Source organism: Delphinapterus leucas, chromosome 3 (assembly GCF_059928025.1).
Source record: "Delphinapterus leucas isolate spDelLeu-1000000601 "Yukka" chromosome 3, BTC_Dleu_Yukka2, whole genome shotgun sequence".
NCBI lineage: Eukaryota > Metazoa > Chordata > Mammalia > Artiodactyla > Monodontidae > Delphinapterus > Delphinapterus leucas.
Window position 1 is genome coordinate 110,778,291 of NC_143131.1, and position 19,644 is coordinate 110,797,934.

A 19,644-nucleotide genomic window follows, 5' to 3' on the forward strand; every position below is an offset into this window, starting at 1 on the left:
CCATCGAGAGCAAAAGCAAGGTGCGGCACAGTGTATGCGGTATGTTATCATTTTAAAAGGTGGGCAGACATCTATACATTTGCTTGTGGACAAGTGCTAACACAATTCTCAGGGGAAGAGAACTTAGACGCAAGGGGAAGAAGGTGGAAGCTTTTCAGTCTATGTCCTTTGGTTGCTTTTGAACTGTGTGACTATATCATCTATTCAAAATAAATGGAATTCAAGTTCTTTAAAAAGGCAAAATAAACTCCATAAACTTAAGAAAGAAATCTTACTGGCCCTTCTAGACAGAGCCTGGAACACGCTTGTCCAGGCTGGGCCACCATCCCTTCTTCCCTCAGTGGCTCTACCTGTGAGTCCACGTGCTCTGGGAGGGCAGGGCCCTGGGTGGGCTCAGCTCTGGGTCCCAGTTCCAGACCAGGGTTGGGCACAGGGAGAATCTGGGAGGGAGTTTACCTGGCAGCCCCTTGAGCACATGCTTAGACCACCTACTGAGGCAACTGTAAGCCAAGGTCCCCTACCCAAGAAGCAGGCAAACCAGAGGCCCAGGGCAAAGCCAAGGTCAGTCTCTGCCCAGGCTTTAGTTACTGGGAGAGGCAGAAGGAGCATCTAGTAGGATAGCCTGCCCAGGGGCACTTCTGGGCTTACTGGCTGGCTGCCGGGAGAAACGGAGATTCTCTGGGCCATCTGAGGTCAAATAAGCCATAAGTTTGGCTTCTTCCTTCAAGGTGCCTGTCCCCCGCCTACTACTTCCCACAGCCCAATTGCTCACACCCTGCTCACCTCCACCTCCTCTGACTGCAGCAGGAGATTGCACGGTGGTTGCAAGGCCTTTGGCCGGTGAGTGAACCAGTAGGCGAGGATGGCAGCCAGTGCACCCATACTCACGAGGGTGGTGGCTGAGAGGCTGCGGAAAAACTGGCCCAAGTCGCCTAGCTCGGGCAGCCGCAGCATCCTCAGGATCTCCTGAGTCTGCATCTTCTCCAGAAGCGAGAGGATGAACTCTGCAGGAAACAAGAGGCAGGTGAAGGAGGAGCCCTGATAGGAGGCAAGGGAGCAGTACTGGGCCTCTCCTCCCACCTGTCTTGCGTCACAGGCGACACAGTGATCTTGGCCAGGCCTCGAGCGAGTTGGGGTACACAGGCTCCTGGTGCAACACAGTGTATCCTGAAAGCTGGGTGCCTGGAAGGGCCTTTCCCGGTGACAGGCCAGAGAGCCCTTAGCAGTCATACCTGACAGTCAGACATCCGGCCCAGTTTTCCTGAGAAACATACACTCAGGGCCTGGGCCCTGCCTGACATGTACTTCCACATCTTTCAGGAATAGAGAGCGTGCTCTGACAGCTCTGGAGTTAACACCTCCTGAGCCCTAGGGCCCGGGTGTACTGCCTCTCCTGTGTGGTCATAGAATTTTGCTTATCCTTGCTCCTGCGACGTGGACTGGACAGAGGGGCAGCAGGTGTGCCTAGCACAGTGCCCAGAACGACGGGGGGTGAAGGGATGCAAACTCCTTCCACTCCACCTCAAAGCTGCCAGCACCAGGCTCTCACCCTAAGGGACCCAGAGAAAGCAAGGTGGCAGAGCCCACAGAACAGCCCTGACAGACACTTCCTGCCCCCGAGATCTGAGGACAATGACCTACCTGACAAGGGTCCAGTGGATGACACACAGCAGAGTCCCCTTAGGCCCACATCCTGGCCCACCATGGGGTCTCCCTGAAGAAAAGTTGTAGCCAAAGGCCTGCCAGCGCCAGAGGTAATGCTGGGGCCATCTTTCTGAGGAATAGGAGAGATCCCAAGAGCAGCCAGGGTGAGGTCCGGGCACTGTTCTCTGACCCCAGACTGCACTGCAGCTCTGCACCACCACAGACCAAGACCCAAGAAGAAGAGCTAGCCCCACCATTAACTAGGCCTGTGTTGTCCTCCCTGGGATCCCATCTGCTAATGTCCAGAGGAAAAAGGAGGTGCCAGAGGGGAGCAGGAGGTAAGCTGGTGGGAAGGGAAAGGAATGAAGGCTCGGAGAGAAAGGGCTCAGCAAAGTGCTGTGTGCACTCCTAGGGATAACGAGAATCTCTCATGACATTGCATATGGTGGTCTGGGTGCCACGCTCACCCACTGCAGTCCAAGTGGACACAGTGGGCCTACAGGGGCACATGGAGGATGCCCTGAGGTGGGCAGTGGGAGCTTTTCTGTGAGAAGCACTGGTGACTGAATTTGGTCCAAAGAGGGAAGTCCCCAAGTGCTACCATGTCCTCCTGTTAGCTGCTAGGTAGTGTTGGCAGAACAGACACATGACCAGCAGGGCTCAGGGGTCTGTCTGCACTTTGCCTAGGACCAGCTGGATACTTTATCCCCACTGGGGCCTTCTTGGTGTTACTGTCCACCTGAAGGGCCTAAAGCTAGAAGTGCTGCATGACACCTATAGGTCTGCCAGCTCAATGAGGATTGTGTGGGCTCCAGGCTGACAGTCACTGGCCTTCCATCCCCAACCTTTGGGAGCATGGCTGTTGTTTTCCTTCTTGGGAAAGAATGAGAAACCCAACAACAGCTACTCTGCAGCCACGGGATATGAGCCAAACAGCAATTTTGAGAAGAGAGAAGAGAGGTCCGCTGAACTCCCAATAAGTGGCATTTGTGCTGAACTGTAACATCACCACACCAAAAATAAGGTCAAGGCTGTGCAAAGCCATTGTAGAGAAAGCAGGCAAAGCTCCGGAGTTCAAGTCCCTTCTCCTGCACTTATGAGCTATGCTAGGTCGAGCACACCCCACTTCTTTAGACCTCTTCTTCCCCATCTTTAAAATGGGGACATTATCACTCAGGCATGTAAAGCTCCTCATACTGGATCTGGCATAGCTGGAGGCATGCTGGGACTAAAGAGATGGCTACAGGTATGCCTGTCAGACCAAGGAGGCTGCTCAGTCCAGGTAGGAATAACCACTGGACAGAGGTGGCCGAATCCAGGTAGTACGGACCCACAGGAGTTTATGCTCTACAGATGGCACGACAGGCTGTCTGAGTCCGGGGAACACTCATCAACCACCTACAGGCTCTGGGTGAGAGAAGTGAGCCCCCAGCCAGCCAGAGCACTCTCACTGAGTCCCTGAGGCGGAGATCCAGTTTTACCAGCAGCCTCCTTGAACGGGATCAGTTTTGAGGCCATCCCACAGGAACAAACCACTCCTGGCATACTGGTCAAATTAAGGTTCTGCATCAGCGGAGGGCAGACTATGGACCGCAGTGAATTCACCAAGGAAAGCTGCTCTGGGGAAGACGCTTGGCAGGAGGCCAGCTGGCTTTCCTGGGAGATTTACTTCCTTAAGCTGCAAATGGCAGACTAAGTCACAGCCAGGCCCATCAGATAAGTGACTCACTACATAGTGGAAAATCTAGATATGCCCACCAGCTCCTGGGGTGAGCTCTGAGAGCTGAGTGAGGTTTCCTCTAATGGACTGAACTGACTCCATGGGCTAGGAAGCCAAGGCCCAAGAAGTCCTGGCTCAGCTCTAAGGCTCAAGTACGTGGTCCCAAAAGTTTTAGAGAAAACCCCGGAAGGATGCCTTACTACCTCCAGTCCCCAGCCCTTGGCAGTTGCTCACAGGCCCTAAGCCGAAAGTGGGCACTGGCTGCAATGCTGGGGTTGTCACAGAACACAGACAAGAATGGCCAAGGCATCCACCCACCCACCCATCCACCTACCCATTCACCTAGCAGACTCTCATATGGCCTCTGCTCTGAGCTAGCTCAGTGCTGGGCACTGGGACAAGCCAGATGTGGGCCTGCCCACAATCTTACGGGGGAAATACATGAGGCAGTAGGCAGTGCCGTGAGTGCCGTTTGGGCTGTGCATGGGGAACCAGAGAAGATGCCCAACTCAGGTACGGAGAGTCAGGGCAGGCTTCTGGCAGGAAGTGGTATTGATGCTGAGACTGAAGGATAAAGAGGAAAGGGTGTCCCAAGCAGAGGGAAGCAAATATGCAAAGGTTGGAGCTGAGGGAGACCATGGAGCACTTAGCAAACTATATAGTGTCTCAGGAAATAAAGTCTTGAGCCCATGAAATCTTGTACGAGGGTCAGTGCCACAAGTCTGAGGCTGGTTTCCCAGATGTGCAGAGCTTTCGGCCATCACCAAAGTATCACAGTTTCCAGGAGAGGGAAGAAGAGAACTTGCCTAAACTTCCTGAATTGCTAGTGTGTGGGAGCCCATGCCTACACACTGCACTGCTCGATCCTCATGACAGCTCCACGTACTCATTATAAGGTGAGGACATAGAGACTCCACTGAAGAAGTTACCTGCCATTCACAGGGACACAGTGAGCAAGCAAGGGAGCCAGGACTCGAGCCCCAGATGACTATGGCCTCTCAAACCACTGCCTTGTGTTGCAGCGCAACCCTAACCCTTGCCTACACTGTACGATCCATACCCAAACCCATGCTCTCCTCTGCAGTAGTGCTGAACCCACAGAAAACCATCTTCAGGCCTGCTCAGAAGAGCTCAGGCAGGTTGCAGGGGGTAGGGGCCACCAGAGCCCGTAAGCAGGGCTCCGCCAGTCAGGCCAGTCACTTGCTCTTCACCACGCACACACCACAGGTGGGCTCCCTCCTGGCCTCACCTTATGAACTTGCCATCCTCCTATGGCTGGGTTCTCTTCCAGGAAGCCCACTCGCCTAGGACACTGGAGGGTGGTGGGAAAAAGGCTTGGCTACCCACTCCTCCTCAGGCTTCTATTTAGGTGTCCACCCCTAAGGAGGCGTCTGAAGTGACTGCAGCTCCTCTAGTCCTAAGGCTGAGCCTGTGCCCCTTCCTGGCTGGGCAGCAACCAGGGGGTGTCATTCGTACAGGCTTGCCAACCTCAGACAGTCACGGGTGCTTGCACATACCGTGAGATGCCCTTCAGACCGCCGGGAGCCACTGGAGTGGAGAGCTGCAAATTCAGGTCCTCTGAGGACATGGACCTCAGAGCCAGCCTGTGCCACCAGGCCTTTGGCTTGGGGCTGAGCAGAGCCTGGGCCTGGGAGTCTGGTCTTATCTCATTATTTCACAGGGCCTTGGCCTCTTCTGACCCCCTCTCCTTCTCTGTCCCTGGGGTCCCAGCCATGGCTGCCTCCTTCCATGCCCCCAGGAGGCTCTCTTGGTTGCAGCAGCATGGGGCACAGGGGGCATGGGGGAGGGGGACAGCACCCAAGGGAATCAGTGGTGCTGGTGTTGCCAAGAAAGCGGCTATGAGTGTTTGTAAATATTCACCTGGCAGGGGTACCCAGCCCTCAGCATCAACTAGCCTCTTCTCCTCTAGCACATCCTATGCCTTCGCCTTGGGCATAGACCAGTTCAGAATACCAAGTGGTGGCACAGGCTGGTTCAGGGCACATGGAAGGTGGGTAGTGAGAGGCATAGCTGTCAAAACCCAAGAAGGGAGAGAATGGGAGGAAGGGGGCCCTGGTCAGAAGTATTTTGACTTCAAGGGGGCAGAAGCAGAGCCACAGGGCACATTTCCAGTGGAGATGGCCCTGAGACCCATGGCTCCACTCCAAGAGCCCTCTGCTGGTCCAGCTTCCTGACTCTAGACCTTCACGATCTAGCAAGATGGTTCTATCAGGACTACTTCCTAAACACCTCCCAAACGTGACCACTCCTCTCCAGCCTCCTGGCCTGGCCTGGTCCAGCCACCACCAAGTGCTGTCCAGACTCCCACACCAATCTCCTCACAGGTCTCCTTGCTGTAACCAGTGTTTACACTGATACCAAAGTTATGTTCCTGATACACAGACATAACCATATCATGCCGCAGCTCAAAAACCTTACCTGGCTCCCTCCTACCTTAGGACAAAAATTCAAACTCATAATGCTGGCACTGAGACCCTCCATGATCCTCAGATTCTTCCCTCCCCTTAGAATCACACCAGCTTCGCTCTGTATCAGCCTGGAGGCAGGTGGGGGTCCTTGCAATGGGGTTCCGGGTCTGTGCAAACTTCTGAGGGCTTCAGAAATGGGGAAGCACAAGGCAAGCCAGCAGATCATTAAAGAACCTCCTTAACTCCCAGTGAAGAGCTCTGAAATGAAATCATAACCTCCCAGGGGCCAGGGTCCCCAGCAAACAAGTCAGGGAAAGGGCCCAAAGGGAAGTTCTTGTGCTGGACTGACCCAGGTCCAAATCCTGACTCATACTCTTGACAGCTGTATGACCTTGGACAAGTCACTTTACCCCTCTAGCCTCATATCAAAAATCTCATGGACAGAGAATAAGGTACCAGGCATGCAGTAAGGGAGACATTCAGTAGACAGAAGTTAGCTGAAGCAGTTACTCTGTCTCTGCCAGCCAAAAGGGCTCAAAGACAGCTTGCAAAATCACATGCATTCACATCCTACCTTTCCAGCAGGCTCCTGGCACTGGGGAGGCAGCTGAGCTGGTCCCACTAGTACCAGCCTCCCTTTATGAAGGATGCGTGGGGTTTAGGGAGAGAGCTTACCACATCTTGATCAAAGCTCAAAAGTGGAAGGCCCTGCCCCAGGTCTGCCCTCCTGGGGTCAGCCGATGGCAACAAATGCCTGCTCTGAGAAGCCAGCTGGTGGCAGAGGCTCTAGCAGTGGTGGCAGAGGCTCCCTGGCAGCTGTGGCAGCAGGTCTGGCAGGGACCCGGGCACAGAACAGCTCTATGGGGAGCCACTGGCCCCTCCAGGCCCCCCGCTGCCCCTCCCCTGCATCTGCACACGGGGTAGTGCTGGCTCAGATCAGCTCAGAGGCAAGCAACCCAGCCTTAACCCCAACTCTGCCAGGTTGCAAGAGCCTCAGTTCACACCCCTCTGCTTCTCCCCACCCCTACCCTGTCTTCAGTCCTGGAGAGGAATTCGTCAGAAGGGTTGCCTAAGGACAAAGTCTTCTTACACAACTATCTGTGGCACTGATTAAGGGCCAGGCCCTCAGCCGTGGGCTGGGGACCTGCAGGCCGCACAGCGGTAGGGGTGGTGGGAATGGTGGAAGTGGGCGTGGAGAGGCCAGATCCCTGGTGCCCAGGGCGGCCTGCACCGTTGCCCAGGAATCTCCTCCAGCACCTTCCAGGGGCTGTCTCCACCCCCCAACCCCACAAGGTCACAACCAGTCTACTCGGGGAGAGGAAGGAGATTAGGCACAGTCCCAGATAAAACATCTGCTCAGAGATGCTCTGGGCAGTGGGGACACTCCAGACCAAGCACCAAGGTCAGCAGGTAGAAGATAATGGCTTAGCTCCCCCACAGACCCCAGGGCAGCACACCAGCCCCTCCTTAAAGCCTGCCCTGAGAGACGCTTTCCTGGCTTGCCAGGGGGATGGCCATCCTGGAGCCAGAATCCACACCCAGGCCTGCTGGAACCAAAGCTGAGCCCCAAACTCCCTCAACGCCTCTGGCAGACAGACTGGGACAGTGAGGTCCCAGGACACCCAGGGCCTCACTCCTGCAAGATTTCTCCACTGGGTGAGGAGTTGGGGCGGTGATTGCGTACGGCCTTTTTTGACTCCTACTTCCAAGGCCAGGGTGTGGCTGGGCTCACAGCAGGCACATGGTAGCCGCTGTGGAGAGTAAAAGGCAGGTCCAGCCCGCAGGACCCAGCTCACCACTCCCAGGCCCTACTCACAACCGGTGCTTCCAAGTCTTCCAGGACAGGGCTGCTGTCTGCCCAACACCATCCGCCTCCTCTGCAGCAAGACCGCCCCAGGTCGCGGCCCAGCACTCTGAGCTCCCTCTCGAGAGCTGTGTTCATAACCTGCCTGGAAACTCTAGAGCCCGCAGGCCTTGCAACACCTTCCCTGGGGCTGATAGGGCTTCCACTGCTCACCCCACCATCTGGGGCAGGTGGGCCGCGCAGAGAGCTTCCTGCCTCAGCAGCACTAACCTGGAACTTGGCAAAAGCTTGCCTGGGCCCCCAGGCCCCAGCCTCTGGCAACACACCTGGAGGAAGCTTTAAAATGCACAAATGCCTGAGGACCAACCCTCAGCCCCCAAAGCCCCTTTTCCTTCCTTCTTGGCAGGACCTTTACTTTTCTCTGTACACTTTCAGAGATGTTGTTAACTAAGACGAAAGCCTCCTTTAATGCTTCTCAGGGCAGCTTCTGGGGCAGAAAATCCAGTAGACACAACCAAGGTCCTGGCTGACGGAAAACCACACAGGGTGCCAGAGGCAGAGAGTTACGGCCCAGCAGTGCTGCCCCAGGAAGTGTGTGGCCCAGGTACTAGGTTAAGAAAAGCACAAATCTCACCATCACACCTGTGTGACCCTGATCTGTAGAGACACAAACACAGCAGCCCACACTCAGCTGGCCCCCACCCCATCCACACAGGGATTCACGCTTGTCTGTGCTGTGAGAGGGGCTTTCTCTCCACCTTCCTCCTGGGTTTTAATTAGAGTCACAGAACCACAGACGACTGGGGCAGACATGGGGTCAAGGGCATCCCCGAGCTGGGAATTGCCAGGTGAGACCCACCCCATGTTCCCCCAAGAGAGGCGGGCCCAGGATTCAGGGTTGCTGGGTTACAGGGTGGCTCGCCTGCCGAACCTCCCTGAGGAGCCTGATTATAGCTCTGAAGGTTTACTTAAGCCTCTTGAATGTAGAAAGGCCTAACTAAAGTTGGCTGTGCCTGACCACTGCACAGGGCCCCTGTCTCAATAGCCCGACCCCACCGTGAACATGCCTCCCCTCCAGCAATTCACTGGGGGTGGGAAGCAGCCCCCAGCACCCTCCGCCCCCATCCTCAGGCCAGCACCTCTTAAGAATCTCACTCACCCTAAGCCCTGGTCAGGGAACGTGGGCCCACAGTCCTGACAACACCACCAGGAAGCCAGGCTCAAACAATACTTTCAGACACTTAAAAATACAAATAGCCTTGAGAGCAGAGGAGCAAAGAGAAACAGTGTCTTTCACGAGCTCTGAGATAAAAGTTGTCCTTACCACGAATCAGGCCTGACAAAATTCTCAGAACGAGGAGGGACAGCAGAGGTTATGACAGTGGCAACGCTCCCTTTAGAAATATTTCCAGGGGACGAAGACTAGGGCTGACGGTGTGGATGAGCCTTGGCCTCATCGTCCTTCCTGCCACACCAAGCCCTGGGATGGCAGGCAGAACCCTAGGGACAGTGGCAAGGGCCAATGAGCGCTACACAAGCAGAGGACACCCCCTGGCCAGGCCCCACTGTGCAGGAAGCCAAATCCTGTGGCTGCAACATGATCCTTTCCCCTCCCAGCCCGTCTAGGTTAGGGCAACCAGTGTCCTGGCCTCAGGAGCAGTGATTCATTTCCATCACTGGCCCAAACTGAGGACACAATGCAAACCCTACAGGCTCAAGCTCAGAAAGAGAACATGGGCTGCTCCAGGCAGGGCCATGCTGTCAGAGCTCAACTGCAGGTGGCCAGGGTACAGGGGAAACAGGATGTAACCACCTCCAGCGAGGGGGAAGCACCTTGCAGGAGGGAGGAGGGCTCTGTTGAGATGCGGTTCGGGTCGTTGAGGTGGGGAGAGCAACAGAGGGATTTGCTTTTGCCCACTTGTTCCCTCAGGAGCAACTGGGGACAACCTGCTGGGGCAGGGGGAGGGGAGATTCACAAGACAGAACCTAAGACATATCCTCAGTCAGGAACGGGGAGCAAGGAGATCAGGAACAGGGCGGGAAGGAGAGTTCTGAGAAGGGGACAGAGTCCTAGAAAGAGCCTACTAGATGCTGGGGCTCCTGGGAAGGAGGCAGCGAGGCTGGGAAGATGGCATTTAGCTGCAGAGGGAAAAAGATGGTGATTTGTACTATATATAGCCTCATGCTTTTGAAGTCCCAGCCACAAGCTAACAGGACCCATCCGCTCACCTGACCTAGCACCTTGGGGTTTTAGGATGCCAAAGTGTCCCAGGCAAACTGTCCTTCCAGATCCCAGCCAAAGGGACCCCTGCTGCAGCCAGGAGCCAATAAGGCGCCTATACCCACCATTCCAGGGGTCACTGTTATTTTGCAGGAATGACAATGAGCAGAGAAAAGGGAGTTTTGCTTTTGGTTAAAGGCAAATTTTCTGGGACTCTGATAAACACCTTAATTTTCTGGCTTCCTCATACTTTGACAAAGTTCCTCTTCTGAATGGCACAAGGAGAAACAAATCTGAGCCTCACTCCGCTCAGCAGAAGCCTGTGCTGCTCAGTGGGACCCTGCCACCTCCTCAGTCATCCCTCTGGAGGCCAGGGCCACACAGCAGCTGCTGCCTTTCACCACCCTCCAGCCGCCAAGGCCTGCTGTTGACCGGTGAGAGCCGGTGGCATCCACAGAGTTAAAACCAGGCTCAAGCAGCCCAGCCCTCAGCTGGTCCGGAGGACTGAGAACGCAGGCCTCCTTTTCAAGGCCAAGATGAATGGGGAATATGCAAATCACCGCCTCCCAAGGAGCAGCGGCAGGGGAGGGCCCACTGCTGGCAGGCCCACACCTCTCCACCCGGGTCTGTCACATGAAAGTGTTTGTATTCCTGCTGCTGCCTCTGGCACCCAGCCAGGCTGGGGCTGTTCTCACCGGAAAACAAAAATCTCTTTCAGACCAAAGCAAAACGAGGCCCTGGCTGGCCCAGGAAGGTTGCTGGACGTTGTTCACACCGACCCACTGAGAGCACCCATCACTTGGATTCTCACTGAACCCACCACCTTTCCAGAGGGAGCTGGAGGGAGGCCTCTGCGGCCGCTGCGGAAAGAAAGCACTGCGTCAGGTCAGGGTGGACGGGACCAAGAAATGGGATCGGCCCATTCTGAGGCTCTGTTGTTTTGTCCTTCTCAGAAATAGTAATGACTGGGCCTCAGGTAGCCACCTTTTTTAATGAGGGAACTTCCAGCAATTCTCATGGTGTTGATGGTAAATGTGGACAAAGAAAGGGGAAGAAAAATGTGACAGTAAACAAAAGCCCTTGCAGGGCACTGACAGGACTTTGAAGAATGGAGGTCACATGTACTCTCTGCCTGCTGCCCAGAGTGTTGCTGCCACAGGTGGCCCCCGAGCTGTGGGTGGGGTTTGTGACCCAGAGCCCAATGTGCACAATCACGCTCCAGAGCTTGGACTCCATCCACCACAGAGGCTCCACGACAAGGTCAGACTTCAATCTTGTTCAGACTTTCAGAGGCCAGAAATGCTGCTCTTCTGACACCCTAGGGTCACGAGGAGCTGTCCATTAACCATGGCACAAATATACAAATGTCTGTATCTATATCTATCTACTTATTTTTTAAACAAATGTATCAATAACAAAACAAAACCCAACCAAACTGCCAGCATATTTTATTGCAAGATAGATGGAAGAACATGATCTCAGAATAAAGGAGAGTCATTTGACTTGAACAACTCAACAGTGTTGCCTTCATTTTCCACATTTTTTTGGAATGTATTGTTGCAAATTTCCTCATTACACATAGCACTGTGGATGATACTGAGTGAAGAAACCAGGCACAAAATAGTGCACACTCTAGGCACTATTCTCCCAGAGACAGGACAAACACAGGTGAGGCTAATCTATGTGTACAGCACAAAGCTTATAACCTATGAAGCATGGCTGCTACTCAGACTCCCATTAACAGGAGACAATGACACAGCAAGATCTCAATCACACGTATGATCATTTGGCCTGAGAGGAAATCTAGGACAAAACCACCCGGGAGCTGATTCTGAACCAATAGGAGGGTTTGGAGATGCTCCACAGATCTGCAATCCAAAGGAAACAGGCCCTGTCAGCCTCTCAGCCCAGAGAAAATGCCCATCTTTGATGACCGTGCACTGCTGCCTCCCTCCTCAGGTCCTCCTACTGTCAGCTGGGGCCACACAGTATGCCCATGAAGCCCAGAGGCCAGGCATGTCTCTGGGAGGGTTCATGGGGCTGCCCCAGGGAGGAAAAGCAGGAGGTAGAGGAGAAAGAAAAGAAACGTCAGTCCAGATGGAAAAGGGGTCTTCACAGGTCACAGCTTTCCCTGCTGTCTGACCTGTGGCAAGGAGATCAGGGACACATGTACCCAAATCTCCCAACAGCCCACTGGCCAGGGGAAGGCCACCCTCCCTTTCTCTCCACCACCCCAGGCAGAGGCAGGCTGAGGCGGAGGCAGCCTGCAGGCTGGGTGGGGGCTGAGTATGGGTGAGTCGAAGGTGTCCCCCAGAGAAGCACATCCAATCCATCTGCACGAAGGTACATTCTCCACCATTAAGCAGGGTCCTGAGGTCTAGGTGGCTTCATGCAGCTAGGGGACACAGAAGAAGGGCCAGAAACACTGCTCCTTCCAAAGTCAAGAGGGGGACTTCCCTGGTGGTGCAGTGGTTAAGAATCCATCTGCCAGTGCAGGGGTCACGGGTTCAATCCCTGGTCCGGGAAGATCCCACATGCCGCGAAACAACTAAGCCCATGCGCCACAACTAGTGAGCCTGCGCTCTAGAGCCCGTGAGCCACAACTACTGAAGCCCGCATGCCTAGAGCCCCTGCTCTGCAACAAGAGAAGCCACCACAATGAGAAGCCCGCGCACTGCAACGAAGAGTAGCCCGCCACTCTCCACAACTAGAGAAAGCCTGCGCAGCAAGGAAGGCCCTACGCAGCCAAAAATAAATAAATTAAATAAATTAAGCAAACAAAGTCAAGGGGTCACTGCAGGCCTAGATGGGTCCTCCCTGAGGCCCCCTTCTCCATGCTGATACCTGCTTTCCTCTTATTGGTCTCTAGGGCCTCACCATCAGCCTCTGGCCAACCTCCCTGTCCCATCTCACTGGCGGGCCCACATCCCATCTTGCTGCCCTCTTTGTCCCAGCTCTGGCTACCTTCCCATCCCCGTTTCTGTCCTTGCTGTGTGGCCTCCAGTTGGCCTTGCTGTCTATTCTCTGGCTGACCTTACTGTCCCTCCCAGTAGCCCTCCTGTCTATGTGGCAGGACCTACAGTCAGTGCCCAGAATGGTTTATAGCCAAGGCTGGGGCAAGGGTGAGTGGTCAGGAGGAACCCCACTGGGGACTCTTCAGCCACCAGAACAATCTAGAGAAACAAACAAACAGCGAAAACACACTAGTGGTAAAAACAGGGCTCTGCAGCAGGACAAGTCCTGCTCAGTCCCTGATTATCTACCTCCCGTGCTGGTAGGTCAAGCTGTGGTACCCTGGGAGTAGGGCAGTGTTGCCGGTGTTGATTAGTGGGCTCTGTCTCAGAGCTGCCCACTCAACCTGGGCCTGCCTGTCCTCTCTCTCCATTCCTCCAATAGCCATCAATCACTAGGTCTGCTCCTGGCCCTAACAGGTGCCAACCCAGATTTGCTTACCCCAGGGTCTGGGAACAGATGCTGACTGTTACCTCACTGGCACCATCCAGGCCTGGCTTCCTATTCTAAAGCTCCAGGAGACAGTTACCTCAGAATGCAGGCCTGAATGAGCAGATGACAAATCAGAAGCTCATCACCCCCAACTCTCCATGGACACCCCCAAGCACCCCTACTCCCTGGAGTAGCTGTCGGGAGAGCAAAGTTCTCCAGGAAGAGCTCGTAAGCAGGCACAGATGGGACTTCTTGGGATTTGAAATCTTTCAGGCTCTGAGATTACAGATTGGGCTTCTGAACAGATAGCTCAGCTTGGCTCAGAATCTGTCCAAGCCCATTTCCCATCCTCCTACTTCTGCCTGTCACAGATCCCAAGCCTCACACAAGTCAGGAGCCACACAAAGTAACTGGGTCTGAGAATGACCACACCAACTATGGGCTCCTGGAGCAGCTGAGCAATTATGTGGGACCACCCCTGGGCCTCACCTGAAGGCCAACCCCAAGGGCCCAAAGTAGCATCTCACTAACAATGCTCCCCTCCTGGGGCCCAATGGGCGGTTAGTGGGGACTCTGGCCAGGCCAACGCAGGAGTGGGGCCATCACACCAGATCATCCAGTGAGCTGAGGACCTTGACTAGGGCCTCCTTTCAGCTCTGCTTGGCCGGAGTTCCCAGCCTACTGGGAGACTGGAAATTTGGAGCTCTAAGGAAACAACAGAATCTCATCCTCAGAGAAGACTATCTTCTGTGAAACCAGTCACACCACAGCTGCCAGTGTGGTCATTCACTCACTCGTTAATTCAACAAACACTTCTGGAGCACCCGCTTCTGTTCCGGGTTCTCCACTGAAGGCTGATCTGGCTCTGCCTGCAAGGAGTTCACACCTGCTTTCCCCTACAGCTTCTACCATATTGGTGATATCCCCCAGCTAGGCATAGAGCCTGGCACCCAGTAGGAGAACACTCAAGGTCTGTTGTCAGCCAATGGACTTGTAGTGAGAAAACACCTCATTATTAAGATAAATTGTTCTCAGGGAATTCTTCATATCATTCATTTATGCAATCAACACTGATGCACACTGTGTACCGGCCCTGGCTTGGGCGCGGGGAGGAGACACCCTGGCTCTGCCCTCAAGGAGATCATAGGGCTAGTAGAGGAGGCAAAAGACTGTAGTTCAGTGGCACGTGTGCCACCAGGAGATGCATGCGGCTGGAGTAGTGTAGGGACAGTGTCACCTTGGCCATCCACATGCCCAGTTTGGGCCATATGTCCTTGATGCATCTACCACACAGAATGAAGCCTGTGCTGCCTGGCCTGGCCTTCTAGTGCCCGCAGAGGCCAGCCCTGGAGACCCCGCTGGCTGAGCAGAGTCTGTCCCTAACTCTCATTGATTCATCTTCCCAATCTTTTCTCACACGGATCCCTCTGCCTGGAACGCCTTTTCTTTCCCTACCCACTTTCTGCACGTCAGAATCCTGTACCTCCTTTGAGGAAGGCTTAGCTCAAGGTGTTATAACTTTAGCTAACATTCAGTGAGCCCTTTCCTATGTGCCAGCCCCTGCTCTTTGCTCTTTACACCTGTCTTCTCTTTAAACTCTCCCCGTCCAAGGACTGCTCCTTTGTCTGTGCCCACTGACTTAGCCTCAGGCCCTGCCTGATCCTGCCTGATCCTCCGGGTCCCTTCTTGGCCTGGAGTCTGAGCATGTGGTCTGACTCACAGCTCTCAGGAGTTGCTTCACCACTGAACCTCCTTGTGTCTTTGTGCCACGTCTATTAAATGGGGATAACAGCACCACAATGTTGTGGGTAAGATTAAAGGAAAGCTTGGGGAACTGTAGAACATGGTACTGGACATGTGATGGGTGCTCAGGGCAACAGCAGTCAAGTCAGCATGTTTGCAACAACACTTCCCCCATGAAAACACTGCTCCCCCCCAAAAGTACTTCATTCAACGAATATCTGAGTGCCTACTACATGCCAGGCACTGGCTAGTTACACACTGCAGCTTCTGTTACACCAATGCCTGTAACTTCGGCCTCTTTTTGCAAACTCCTCATGCTCACTTATCCTGCATGTTGTGTGTGGGGGACAGTCCTGGGTCCCATCTGGGACTGTAGCTGAGCCAAGTTCGGCCTTCTGAAGGTCAACCCAAGAGCCCCTGTAATCACAAGGGACAGAAAACCTGCCAGAGAGCAGAATGGCTGGGTTCTGCCACCCCCTGGTGTCAGTGTGCTCTCACTGGGAGCACCCCTGTATCCTACCACGGGCCAGCGAGGGAGAGAAGGCACTGAGGTACGAATTCTCCCACACAGTGGTGCACCATGTGCAAATCCAGGCCTTATCTTGTGAGGCATGCCCTCAGATGTGCTGCCTGGTGCCCCACCATCTGTCAGGGCCCTGGCTGCCTTCTTGGGCCCCCTGGGATGGCCCCAGACCTCACACCAGTCCTCCACCCTAATGGGAGCAGCGGTGTGGGGAGAATCTGATGGGGCTGGGCTGAGCTAGGCTGTGCAAGTCTGCACCTGCCCTGGATACCTGCAGCCAGGTTGCTGCCACACCAATCTCTGCCACCAGGGCCAGCCCCCATTCCCCTAAGGGTCACAGCTAGGGCCTCCTACCTTCCTCTTCCTGGAACCCAGCCTCAACTGGGCCATCCTTTGGCCACAGTTATTCTCATCCATAACATCACAACAGCCTCCCACTGCTCTCCCAGCCTCCACCCTCCTCCTTCTGGCTCAGCCTGGCCACTGCAGCTAAATCGAGGGCTCCTCTGCCCCCCTAAATAAAACCCTTTTCTCTAAAATCCCCTCCCATCCAGACTCCATCCCGACTCCATCCCCTCCTACAAGCTAGGCTCCTCAGGCACAAGACCCTAAAGACCCACCTCCACCACAGTTCTTCCTGCACACTTTTGCTGGCCTGATTTTCTCTACCTGGGGTTTGGCCTACCTGACTCTGACAAAACACCCCTCCCTATATGCTGCAAAAGCCCACTCAGACAGATGGTTGGGTATATGGTGCACAGACTGGACACTGTAGAAGGACACAGGGCTGCATCAGCCTAGAAATTCATCCACCAGGAGGGGAGCCTCTTTCTACTTTGTACAAGGGTGCCATATAGGCAGGCAGAAGTGCCAATCCATTGCTCCCATAGTCCTCTGAGTGCTCACAGCACTGAGACCATGTTTTCCTGGGCCAGGCACAGCATCTGACTCACCACACTGGATCTATTTTGTTTCCTTGTTTATTACTCAATACACAGGTGGGATCTGGGCTGGCCTCAGCGGGGAACAGGACAAATACAGCCCTAGCTCTCCTAAGACTCAGAGTACATGGCTGCTTCCCCCATATAATCAGTTCCTTCTCCAGGTGGCTCCCCTCTACCCTTCCCTTGTCTCCCTAGGGCTGGATTGGGTGGCAAACGGCACATAACTCTACAAAGAGTAATATCACTTCAGGGGGCCTCTCCTATTTCTAACTGAGCCAGAGAGATCTGGCAGCTGCCATGGGACCCTGGCGATTACAAGGCAGAATGTGTTCTCAGTGTTAGCCTAGGTGTCCTCTCTGCCCTCAAAAAAAGGCTGGGGTCCAGGTAAAGTCCCAAGCAAGGTGGACGTGATCTGCGAATGCCACAATGTGTCTGAAGTGGGTACCACATACCAGCCTCAGTGTCTCACTCTTACACCAAGTATGGCATCTTTGAGGAATTTCCTGTACCCAATGAGAAACTTGGTCTGTAGGGAAGAAGATGTCACCTGTACCAAGAGTCACCCTGCTTGACTATTCTGAGGCCCCTGAACAGTCTTTCACTGAGGCAAACTCCCCATTCTAGGAGGCGCCTGACCGCTTTGGGAAACACTCCACGCCGAAGTAGGACAGAAGACCAGTTTGAGTTAGCACCTGCTGAATCCCACTTTCAGACAAGCATCCCGCACTGTAAGGACTTTTTTTCTCAGAGGCTGATGACTCCTGCCACATGTGGCTCTGTAGCCCCCAGGCACTTCCCTGTAGCCGCAGAAGACCAAGGCTCCAGAGAGCTACCCTTGGACGCATGGCTGGGTGGGGGCCTCCTAAGGGTAGGGCAAAGGGGTCCTGGCACAGGGAAAAGGCTCTGAGACCATCATCCAAACAATAAATGGTGGCTGTTACTATCATCATCGTCATCACCACTATTTTGATGACTCCTGCCCTTTATACTCAACCCTAGCTCTAGCTCCAGCCCTGCCTGTTGGATGAGCACATCAGGCCCAGAGTGCCCCTGCACCGCTTGGCCTCAGACACGGCAGACAGAAGGAGCTTAGGGAGCTGAGGGTATTAGGGAGGCCTCACTCTCCCCAGCTCAGGGGCGGTGTCCCTGTGGCCTGGCTCAGGGCAATGGTGGCAGGGGCTGCCCACCACTACCTGGCCTACCAACCCTCTAGGTTCAAGCCTGATACCAGGAAGCACTTAGCAATGATGAATCAATTAAAACTCAGATCAAATCCTAATCTGTCAGATATTATCCGTGTGACATTGGGCAAGTCAATTAACCTCTGAACCTCAGTAAAAAAAGAGCACCACCAACCTCCTAGGATTTGCTGTGAATATTAAATAACACAGGCAAAGTTTCAGTTAAGGATTTCAAAAGGGTCGCCTTCCTCCCCTTCTTCGGCTCAGAAAGAATCTTACTACCTCCTCTGATGATGCTGTTTGAGCATGAAATAATAATACAACTAACATTCATAAAGCACTTGCTCTGGGTCAGGTCCAACTTAAAGCCAGTTTAAGGTTCGAGCACTTCACATACATTATGAGACTGAATTTGCACATGGGGGTATGGGTGGGGGTGGGTGGAGACCCTTTAGTGGTATCATAACCTAGAGGAACCCAACACTCACAGAGGGGAGTGGCTGGTGTAGGCAGCAAAACTGGTGGATGACTGCGCCCTGGGTGAGAGCCCAGGTCCTGTGTGGGGAGGGGGCAAGAGCATTGGGCAGGGATTCAGAAGGGGTTCTCAAGGTTTCTTGAGAGGATGCAGGGGTGAGAGGCTGACTCCTGTGAGGGGAAGAGGTGGGCGCTGGCAGGGTGGGGACACAAGCCATGGGCATAGCTGAGGAGCCAGGTGAACCCTGGTTTACAGAAATCGTGTACTCTGGCTGAAGGGTGGGGGTGGGCAGGAGGGGTTGTGAGGAAGCCCTCTCACCAGGATCAGGAAGCCCCAGGTCAGTCCCGGTCATGTCCTTGACCTGCTGTGGGACCTCAGGGTCCAACATCCTCAGGGTCTGCATCCTGGAGATAGACAAGGATGAACTGTCTGTCCCTGGACTTGGCCTTGGGGGACGAGTGGCCTCAGGGCCTAGTCTGCTCGGCGGATGGTCCTCACTATAAGGGGCGGGGGGAGTCGAGAACCGGAGGGAAGTTGTTGTGAGGTCTCGGAGAGCAAGGCCCCTCATTTTCACTGACACAGGCACTTCCCAGACGCGGCCCGGAGCCCGCCAGAATTTGGAAGGGGTTAGACCTGGGGGGCCCAGGGTAGTCCTGAAAGGATGGCTCGGCAGCCGGGGCTGGGGGATCACCCCCAGCCCGGGACCAAGACCCCACAGCGTGCCAGGGATGAGGGTCACAGAAGAGGACGGGGAGAGGGGGAAGACTTACCCGAGAACAGCCAGAGGGAGCCCCCCGACACGAGGAAGAAGGTCAGCATGTCGCTCAGCGGGACCCAAATGGGCCCGGCACGGCCTCCCCGGCCCACAGCCCCGCAGCCCCAGCAGAAGCCGCGCAGCCGCTGCCGCCGGGTATTTTTAGCCCCCGCCCCCCCCCCCCGCCCGGCTCCGCAGCGCCCCGCCTCCGCGCGCGGCTGCGGTGTCTTGGCGGGAGGGGGAGGGCGCCACGGGCCCGCTCTGCACCGGAGCCACCTTCCAGCCCCCTTCCAGCCCCCTTCCAGCCCCGCCGCGGTCCAGGTCCGGGCGCTCCGCACGCTCACAGCCGCGTGGGAACCGCCGAGGCCCCGGGCGGGGGAGGGGCCAGGCTGCAGAGCCGACCGGCCCTCTCCGCCCCGCCTAACGTCACGACCCGGAGTTCTGGGGAAACCGGCAGGAGAGGGCAGCACGGGCGACGAGCGTAGGAGCGCGACGCCGCGCGCACCCCACCAACGCGCGACCCTTACCCCTACCCAGCGCGATGCTGGCTTTTATGGCTGGGCGGGCTCGGGTGGCAGAGAGGTCGCGGTCACCTGTTCTAGGAGGCACACTTGCCGGTGGGCCGGTTGCGGCTGACGCTAACGCCCCCTAGGACCCCAGTTTTCAGACACCAGGAACCTCTGGATGTCAGGTCTGCAAGCCAAAGAGGAGAGAGGGCGGTGAGGGTCTATTTAGGATCTGGAAAAGGGGCAGCTACGCCGG

General features: G+C 55.2%; 1 protein-coding gene across 6 annotated transcripts in view; it reads right to left on the bottom strand.

Annotated features, from left to right (window-relative positions):
- ACSL6 (acyl-CoA synthetase long chain family member 6) overlaps nucleotides 1-19,210 on the bottom strand; it is a 62,915-nt gene extending 43,705 nt beyond the window's left edge. For 3 of the 6 annotated variants that reach the window (XM_022588730.2, XM_022588729.2, XM_022588728.2), the window contains exon 1: nucleotides 784-3,677. In XM_022588730.2, the coding sequence (XP_022444438.2) occupies nucleotides 784-1,230 (447 nt within the window). In that variant the 5' untranslated portion in view covers nucleotides 1,231-3,677. Of the gene's footprint in view, nucleotides 1-783; nucleotides 3,687-18,898 lie in introns of those variants that run through there. The other 3 variants (XR_002646741.2, XM_089909287.1, XM_022588731.2) reach the window with 2 other exon arrangements.
- Nucleotides 19,211-19,644: the final 434 nt, after the last annotated feature.